The sequence below is a fragment of the Sphaeramia orbicularis genome, chromosome 12 (genome assembly GCF_902148855.1).
Source record: "Sphaeramia orbicularis chromosome 12, fSphaOr1.1, whole genome shotgun sequence".
Classification (NCBI taxonomy): domain Eukaryota; kingdom Metazoa; phylum Chordata; class Actinopteri; order Kurtiformes; family Apogonidae; genus Sphaeramia; species Sphaeramia orbicularis.
Window position 1 is genome coordinate 41408596 of NC_043968.1, and position 10147 is coordinate 41418742.

General features: G+C 38.5%; 1 protein-coding gene across 1 annotated transcript; it reads right to left on the minus strand.

The window, feature by feature from the left end:
- Positions 1-602: 602 nt before the first annotated feature.
- On the minus strand, positions 603-3930 carry kera (keratocan). Its single transcript, XM_030149758.1, has 3 exons — positions 3800-3930; positions 1735-2609; positions 603-1528 (listed from the first exon to the last, which is right to left on the minus strand). Exons 2-3 carry the CDS (start codon positions 2594-2596, stop codon positions 1359-1361), a joined length of 1032 nt encoding a protein of 343 aa, XP_030005618.1. The 5' UTR covers positions 2597-2609; positions 3800-3930; the 3' UTR covers positions 603-1358.
- Between the last annotated feature and the right edge of the window lie 6217 nt (positions 3931-10147).

A 10147-nucleotide genomic window follows, 5' to 3' on the forward strand; every position in this document is an offset into this window, starting at 1 on the left:
GCCAGCATGTTTCAGCTTTAATTCTGGTTGATGAATGGGATTCAGTGGAGTAATTGTAAGACAAGCTATACTAGAAGTACCAAGAAATAATACACTAATAATACTTCTTGCACTAATGTTCACTTAGTTTTTCAGTGCAGCCTGTACCAGTGTTGGAATGCAGCTAAATACATTTACTCAAGTACTACATTTATGTGATTTTATACTTTTACATTCTACCATATACATTTATACTACATAAGAGACAAATAATGCACTTTTTATTCTTCTATTTTATCTGATACCTATGGCTGATAGTTACTTTTCTAATTCTTACAATTAATTAAAAAATTAAGATTTATGATCGTGATTTATATTATTATAGATTATGCTTTCCAGCAGTACATATAATAAGTAAAACACACCCCATCACTGGCAGCTGCAGTGTTAAAGATGAATATTAATGCATCAGTCATTTTAATCCATCATTAAAATGGATAATTCTGTACTATTTTAAGATGTGGTATTGGCACCTTTACTAAAGTGAAAGGTCTGAATAGTAATTCCAACCACTGATCTGTATTTGTATACAGGGTTTTGAACAAATAATGACAAAAATCGTACAATGTTTATTAAGTTTATTGAGATTGAAAACAAATGAAATGAATTCTCTCACACAGACAGAGAATGATCAGAATGAAGTAATTTGGCATTTCTTAAAAACAAATATCACAGTTTTGTGTACAAAACTTAAAGGAAATATTGTTCATATATATTCATATGGTTCTCAGTTTTAAACTTATTTTTTGTAGTATTTAAATAAAAATAAATTACCTACAGTAAATATGCATATATGTAGTACAGACTAATTTATCTCATGTAACAAGAGCTGACGCTCATTTAGTCTTAGTTCTACAAATATGCATCATGTTTGAAAAGTTTTCCTGAAAAAATAGAAAAAAGTATTGAAAAAGCCTAAGTAAAAACCTACTCATTTATAAATTTTGTTTCCTGCTTAGATTAGATTAATCCCAATCCTCAGATTGTACCACATGTTATAAATACATATTGTCCTCCTATGTTTCTCACTATGCTGTCATGCTACTTTATATTCTGGTTTTTATTCAGAATTTTACATGCAGATGTTTATACTAACAAAAGGCACAACTAGTGGTCAACAGACTGAAGCTTCGTATCCATCAGTTCCTTTTAGATTGTTGTCAAATTCTGATGAAATATGCATTTATTGCAATAAAATAAGTTGATGCCAACTAACGTCTGATTTGAGTTCAACAAACATACAATGTGTCATCAGTTGACATTTCCAAGTAACCGCATGTGGGTAATTAGAATTACCCGAAAAAATGCTGGTTCATATTTTAGATGACAATCGAACTCAGGAGACGGAAGCACAGAATGATGTCTCTGGGAATTGGTGGTTTAATATCGTTGCCGTCCAGTCTGAGGTAGCGCAGTCGAGGAGCGCTGTCATTGACGGTGTCGTCCAGAGTGTCGAGTGAAACAGGACAGACACTGGAACCTGTTACATCTGAAAATATATGAAGGGAAATCAAATTATGAAGATGAAATATGTCGATGGAATCTTACTGTGATAAACCACTGCATTCTGTTAATCCATAAAAAACATGAATACAATTGTCTACACTTTAGCAGAGTAATATGCAAGTAAATATTGCTCATAACAACTCTATGGTGAACACATTAAAATGTATTGAGGAAATATGTGAGACGTACTTTTAATGTTGTTGTGATCAAGGTGCAGGTGTTCGAGACCAGATGGAATGACGGGCACTTCAGTCAGCTGATTGTGGGACAGCTGCAGGTCCAAAATACTGGAGACGTTAAACACGTTCTTGGGGACTCCACTGCTGCCAAGCTTGTTGTGGTTGAGCCTCACAAATGCCACCTTTGGTAAACCTTTAAAGTAGCCAGCTGGAATCTTCTCAATGTTATTACCATCTAGGAAAAGCTGGGTGGTGGTGGGTGGTAGTCCAAGAGGCATGCTGGTCAGCTGGTTCTTGGCTAAGTTGATCTGTACGAGGGTGTTTAGACCCTTGAGGCTCACTTCTGTCACAGCATCATCCATCAGCTTGTTTCCTTGAAGGTCCAAGAGGTTGAGCTTATCGAGACCAGAGAAAACACCAGCAGGGATCTTGGAGATACGATTGCGAGATAGTCGTAGATGCTCTAGGCTGGCAGGCAGGGGAGATGGCACAGAAGACAAGAGGTTGTCATCCATGTACAGATGAGCGAGGTGAGACATTCCACTGAGGACACCTTCTTCCACACCTTCACTTGTGATTTTATTGCGGTTCAGGTTCAGCCAGCGCAGCTGTGTAGCATTACGCAGAGCATCTTTTGACAGTGCTTCAATTAGATTATTCTGGAGGTAGAGATACCATGTGTATGGAGGGATATTAGGAATGCTCTTGAGGCCTTTATTGTCACAGTAGACAGCCCGAGGAAAGTTGGGAGGGCAGTGACACTCTCGAGGGCAGGCTTGGATCTGGGCCATCAATTCCTCGTAAGGCATGTCCTGTCCAAGAGCTGCTCCAACCAGGCACAACAAGCAGATAAAGCTCAGGAGACGTGCCATTTTGGTGCTCAACCTATGATGGAAAGGAGTGAAAAAATGTTATCTCAGCGAAACAACGATAAAGTTCTGCAGTGTTTCAAACAAAGTAGGGCAAAGAGACATCTGCTGCTCTTGGCAAAGAGGATCGGAGCGGTGTTATCATTTGCAGTGGATTGGGGACTTTAAGGAATTAGGACCACACTGAAATTGACGACCCACAGTCAGTGTACCATTTCAACAATTTGTCTATTTTCATAACATAATTTTTGAGAAACATTTGCATTTAAAACATAATCAACACTCATTAACTACTGCCAATGATGTGACAAGCTCAAAATAAAAACAGATCAACTGATTAAGTGTTCACAAATGCAGACTGTGGCCTGCATTAGCCACCATCAGTGCATGCTGTAACACTAAGATAATTATCTCGAAATTCCGCTGCCAGCTGCCAGCAAACCAAGCTAACCTACTGGTACTGGGTTGTAAGTGTTCTTGACAATGACTAGTAAGCCTCCAAAGACAGGATGCTGAGCCAGTTCAACTGTAATTGCATTACTACCTGGCAGAAGGACAACCTAAAAACTCAAGCATGAAGACTTTGCACGTCAGTTGTGAGATGTGTGCTGTGCATCAGACTGTACAAAGCAGTTAACCTGTAACACCTGATGTTATAATGATAAATGCAAACAGGCATTTGAGCTGAACATTGCACACAATAAACTGAGGATTGATAAAGATGGCAGTGAAGCACAGACTTCTTGGCCTGTATTTGTTTAATCAGATTAAAGGCCAAGAGATGCAACAGGTCTAAAAACGTGAAGACTATAAAAAGTAAAAAAAGCAAAAAATAAAAAGACTGGAAGCAAATCACATGTGAATTCTGCCGTCTGAACCTGTGTCCTGAGCTTCTTCTCTCCATCTGATGCTTGTTTAAATTCTTGATGCACTCCACACATTTGTCTGGAAATGATTTGGGAAGGCCATACTTTTCCATGGATGGGTGCATTTCAAAGACAAAGCGGCACACCTGTTTCATGAGCGGAGCCCCTGCTTTCTCACTGTAAATGCTCCATAGCTTTTGAAGAACAAGACGTGGTGGTGCAGAATACAAAAGCATGATACATGCTTTCATTTAGGTAAAATCCATTCACTAATCTTGTGAAGCAAAAGATCTCAACACTACCAACCCTGTTGCTGCAGATATGTAGCTGTTCATCTTACCTGAAACCCTTGCGTGTGTAAATTCCTTCTTGCCTTTGCTGACCCTTCGGAAGTCGCTGAGGGTAGTCCTGAGTAATGGGTCTAGCCCTGTCACTCTGCCTGTATTTGTACCACTAACGTTTTCATTCAACGTGTGCCAGCCTCTTACTGTTGATGACACCAAATCCTCTCCTGGCCAATCACATATTGACTGGATCAAAGGTCATAATCCCAAGGTGGTGGATAGTGTGCTAAGCCTTTTTAGCACTTGAGACATGGCCCAGTTAGAAACAGGCTAATGCAAATCTAACTGTTCTGTGTTTGCTAGCTTACACATGCACAACCCTCCCTCCCTTGACTAAGATGCTTAATCTCTTTTTACCTTTTTACTCACAAATCCCTGCAAGTCCTTTTCTGCCCTTTGAGCTAATTTTGTGTTGCTGCTGTCAACAGTGCAATTACAATTAATTAATCAGCTTACTTTGTATTATAAATATGTATAGAGTTTGAAGTCAACAGAGAATTTGGAATCACAAGAAACACTCAAACACTGTGCAATAAATGGGCACAGATGATAATCGTTGGACTTTAGTGAAAGAAATACCCAAAGGATCACCTCACGAGGTTAGCACCACTGTCTGCCAACACTATGAGCATATGATTAAGAAAGCCCAGCTATTTTAATGGGAAAGAATGCTGCTTGGCCTGATAAACCTTGGCTCATCTTTGATGTTTGGATGTCAGACAGACTAATGCATGAGTTGGAGATGGTTCAGGATCCAGTGATGTCATATTATGGATCATTAATATAATTAAGCAGGTGCATATTTTCATTCACGAGTGGAAGCAGGTCAAAGACAGGTCTAAAATTATAAATAATTATAATCTAGTCCTGAAAAATCTGGAACCATTGACACTTTCAAGTTGCAGAAATAAATACGATTTTTAGATTAACCGAAGCTTAACCTAAGATACAAAATATTTATTTCATGAGGACATTGATGGCATCCAAGTTATGCTGTTAGCTGATAGGAGCTGGGACACGTTGTTCAGGTATTACAGACACGGTGACGAGCACAAAGATGACCTGTACTGACGCACAGTTCATAAGGACAAAATGATGCCTTCAGGCATGAGAGCTAATGGTGTTATGGAACACTTAATCTGATGCCGAGGCGAAGTGTTGTTGTAGAAGCCAGTTAGTGTCAGGACTAGTGAACCCTTAACATGCCAGTGTGAGATTGCACTAATTTCCAGTGATGACGGAGGAGAGCCTTGAAAGGATAATCCCACTTGACTTGTGTGAGGATAGCAGCAACACTTATCCATGATCAGCCACGTAAACTCATTAGAACTCCTCCAGTGTTTGCCAAGTTAGGTTCGAGTACACGATCAGTCCTCAGCACATGTTTGTAATCTTGTCTGATCAATTAAACATTTGGACGTTAGATCTAAGTATTTATAGGGACAATACGTCAAAGACAAATTACATTGTTATTGAGTAGATACTGTACTATCATGCTTTACTAAAATTACGTGGTGATATGGTCCTCTAGAGATCATGTATGTTTCTTATTTCTGTCACTAAAATGCATGTGATGTAGCTGATCATTGGTTTGCTGGCAACCTGCAGAGACAACTGAACATTTAAGTGCTTGGCATACAACATCTGCCACCTGTCTGTTAAGCAACAAGACATCGTATTTGTCTACTCTGAACACTAGTAGTACTCAGCAACCTTATAAAGAGCAGAGACATAATGCCCAAATGTCCATCTGAGTTTTTACTCCAACAGTTTCTGAGTCTCATCTGTTCATCTGTTGTAAGGTGCATAAGCTGTCTGAAATGTGAAATAAAAAATGTATGAAATCATGTATATGTGAATTTTAATTTACCATAACTGAAACGCACTGTTGATAAAAACATTCCCAACACAATAGTCATTAAAAACAACATTGGTCAAAATTTATAGATAAATATCCAAAATGTTGAAAACTGCGAGTCTATGAAAATGGAGCATATATTCCTGAAAACAAATGTTGGCCTCAATATGCCTGACAGACTAAGAAGAAACACATGCAGAGGAATATGATAATGCTAATTTCCTGCCAGGGGCTTTGTGTGTGAGCCAGCTATGTTAATTACACAACAGACTGTATTTGTGCTGCATGGGTTTGAGGATCAGTTCCAGTTGATGGCTTTGCTTAAATCCACATCATGATTTTGAACCAATTGGAAGAGTTGGTGTATTTTAGTGAATCCAGACTTGAGGATGTATTTGTGGAAATTTGTTATGTGGAAAATAACATGTCTGGCATTAAAACATTTTCCAAGATCTTATTTGGAAACATCTGATAATTACAGTCACTTTTACTTAGCTCATTAATAGGTTTAGCATAAGCCTTAGTCAGTGTTCTTGATTAGCACCTGAATACTCTTGAAATGGAGAAATAGAAAAAAAGAATCACCTGTGACAAAGAATTGATATCACACTTTGAATGTTTTTCTAATTTTCCACGGCTACTTTAATCCGTGCAGGTAAAATCTGACTCTCAAAGATAGAGACGATTCCAATCATATGCAAATAATCTGAAAAATGTACTCCATCTCTATCCAACACTTTTCACTCCTTTATTTTAAACAGATGTTTTGCAAAAGAAGGACAAGATAATCAATACCTGCTCCTCCAACTGATGTCAGAGGTCTGCATGCAACCAGGTGAAGTCTGGTTCGTCTTCTCCAGTAACTTGATCCAATGATTGTTAGTAGTTTGTGATGTGACTCACCTTGTTAGACTTTGGTTAATGTTGATTTGATTCCCCAAAGGCTTGCACCTCAGACATGCACCGGTTGAACCAAGAGGATGGAGCCCGAATTGTTGGTGGGAGGACGATTGTGCGTGAGTTGGGATGTCCTTTTGGAGTTTGTGTTTGTTCTCTGCCAGCCCAACACTTTTTTTCCTTGCCTCCTCTTTTTTTTTTTTTTCATCTGTGAGAAGGTTAAACTGGAGTCACCCCTCCCAAGTTAACCATTTGGTCCTGAGAGGAGGATCACTCCAGGGGGAAGGGTGGATGACAATTTTATGGCTCATTTCAGTTCACAGGCCTTGGGGTGTGTTTGCTAGTCTGTCAGGTGAGGTTAAAGAGGGGCTTAAAGGGGGTTTGCACTCAGACACTCACAACCAACATTTACAAGAAAACTCCACCTATTTTACAACCTCTGTATTCTCTTTGTAGTTTTCCCCTATCATACCTATCACTTCATAAAATATGACCCATGGACATCACTGCAAAGAACTTGCACATGGCTTCTCACTGCAACACTTTCTTCTATGATGGAACAGGAGGCTCAACATTGAAATCTAACCATCGCATAAACTTGTAATTTCTATAAACTTGGCACAGTAGACAATCATTTACCTGTCTACTACAAAGAAGTGTGTCTTTATTTTGACATCTAGGCCCAAAGCACACAAACTGCATGTGTGTACATTTAGCAAATCAAACACCTTTACTGTAATGTGTGCAATACTTTACCATATGTGCATAAAGCTAAGTGGGCAAATAAGGCCAGATTAGTAATGGTCCTGACCAAGATCTAGGAAGTACAGTAGTTTGGCAATGCAACACATAGTTAAAGTAATTATTTGGGATTTTGCAGTGTCTTTTCTTTTTTTTTTTTTTTCAACCACTTTTAATCTCAAGTGAAGCTTGTGCAGCATACCATGTGGGTAAAGTTATGCATGGAGATTTAAAGATTTAGAGTGTAAACAAAGCAAAAAAACAGAAAAAAAGAAGAGATGGTTTCAATTAATGCTTCAGTTTTTTTTTTTTTGTCACCCTTTCTTTTTGTTTTGCTACTTTTTCTCGCTCAGTCCTTTGGGTTTCTATGATAAGTCACATCTGGAGCACATGGAGAGAGAGAGAGAGAGAGAGAGAGAGAGAGAGAGAGAGAGAGAGAGAGAGAGAGAGAGAGAGAGAGAGAGAGAGAGAGAGAGAGAGAGAGAGAGAGAGAGAGAGAGAGAGAGAGAGAGAGAGAGAGAGAGAGAGAGAGAGAGAGAGAGAGAGAGAGAGAGAGAGAGAGAGAGAGAGAGAGAGAGAGAGAGAGAGAGAGAACAAAAACAGGAAGGACAATATTAAACATCAACTACAAATAAAAAGAGTAAGCTGAGTGACAACAGTTAAAAGGCCAGAATCATGCTGAATGGATACCAAATATAAATAAAACTGAGATAAAAACATTGAACAGCTGGAGAAGACCCAGGCTGCAGGATGATCTTCAGACTTGAGCGGCCAGGTTGCAGTAGCTGATTATACTTTCACTTACCGTCTGAAGCAGGAAGATGTCAGGCTTAAGGCTTTATAAAAGGAGTTTATTGTCTAGACACAGGCAGCAGGAGCTCCAGTCTGGATTTAAATAAAGGCGACTCAGGAGGAAGGGGAGGAAATTGTCCTAGATTTGGAATCAGCACAAATGATGGTATAAAAACATGTGAAATGTGAATAAAGCTTTTAAACAAGCAAGTTACATGTTGTTAACAGGGGTGGCAGTGAGTTGGGTTTCTACCTCCCCACAGGTATTGAGTTTATTTGAGCAATAATAGTTAAACTGCAGTTTTAAATGATTCTAGTATTGAATGGCACGGGGAAGTAGTAGGTATTTAAATTTCCTCTCAGCACGTAATAATATACAGACTGCTACTGACGAGCACTTAAGTGGGTCAAACTGTAGTACAAGTGCCCTTTACAGCTGTCTTTCATTGCAAACACCTATAGAGGGAATAAAACAAGCACGTGGAAGTAATTTAGATTAAAAATTTGGATTGGGTCTAAAAAGAGTGGATTGCACTCCTTAATTATGCAGGGAACTGTGCAGCGTTTGCACCTGCAGTCTGTTCTGTTTTTTTCCCACCTATTCACATAGATTTTTTTGGGCAAATGATCTGCTACCACAAACACAAGTTCATGCTTCTGTGGTTTTTTTACATGTGTAACACAATATTGAGCTGTCCATCAAAATAGATTCCAGACGCTAATTCTTGCAAGTCTGAAACATTTAAGACAATGTCATGTGTCACAAAATTTATTTATTTGTTTATTTAGCAGGGACAGTACACATTAATGAACATTTCTGTAAATGTGCCAGTATTAACAAAAAAGCTATTTTTCAACTGTTGTTCCCGGGTAAGAAGTAACGCGCCAGCATTCATAAAATTCTATCTATCTATCTATCTATCTATCTATCTATCTATCTATCTATCTATCTATCTATCTATCTATCTATCTATCTATCTATCTATCTATCTATCTATCTATCTATCTATCTATCTATCTATCTATCTATCTATCTATCCAGGATACACAGTTAACCTTTAAGTATTAGTACAAACACCTGGACAGACATTGGTGCATGGGCAGGTGGTCATGCAGCACAAAACAGAGAAAACTTGATTTCAGTGAAGATGAATATGAACAATTTACTGGTTGCAAGCAGCTCTTGTTAGTGAGGTGCAGTAGTACAGATTATCCGGACACATGGGAGAAAACACGCAACGTGCATGTATCTGGGATCTCACAGAAACAGTCGTACAGATGTTCTGTTTGGTGTCACAGCTGGATGTGTGTCCCTGTGTCTCCAAACTAAAAACCATTACTGTGTGTATTAATGCACAGCTGTTACTTCAACAGCAGGTCAGTCAGGATCTGACTGTCATTAATGCTGTGTTCGGCAATTGCTAAACAGGATTTTGGGATTCTGAGGACATATGGATTTGTAATAAATCACTCTGATCCTCAGCGCTTTTTATATTTAAGTACCAAACCTCAGCAATAATACAGATATCAGGACCATCCCTCTAATATCTGACTCAATACCTGATTTTTTTTTTGCTTGACATCATTAAATATTAAATCAATATCATTCTAGCCTCACAACCTCAAAGATTTGGAGAAAGAGGGAGATATAGAGAGATACAGATAGGCAAATATAAGTTTGTGCTCAGTTAACACCAGCTTTCACCAGGTGGTATTTACACCAGCTGAACTGTGTGCAGAAATTTCTGTTGGTCTTTTGTTAATTAGATATTTTTAGCAACAAGGCTTAGTTGCATATATCTGCATAGAAATGCAACGATTTTGCAGCCAGTGTCTGAATATGAAAATAACATTTACATAGATCTAAATTTTATCTACTGGGCAATGCAGTTTGCAGTGACGTCTTTATGCATTGAACGCAATATTTTTGTCTCATTTGCAACAGTTTTGCACCCACAGACACCTAGCAATCCTTCTTTGGATCTGGAGTTGTAAAATGTCTGCTGATAGAGCAGTTCTCAACTAATACTAGAAGAAGAACCTCATGATTTCAGCA

What these genes read in the sequence shown, in the direction of transcription:
- kera (XM_030149758.1), bottom strand. Translation starts at nt 2,596, where the DNA reads ATGGCACGTCTCCTGAGCTTTATCTGCTTGTTGTGCCTGGTTGGAGCA. An exon ending in TGATCACAACAACATTAAAA is followed by an intron (nt 1,529 to 1,734) that starts GTACGTCTCACA and finishes ATATATTTTCAG; the next exon opens with ATGTAACAGGTTCCAGTGTC.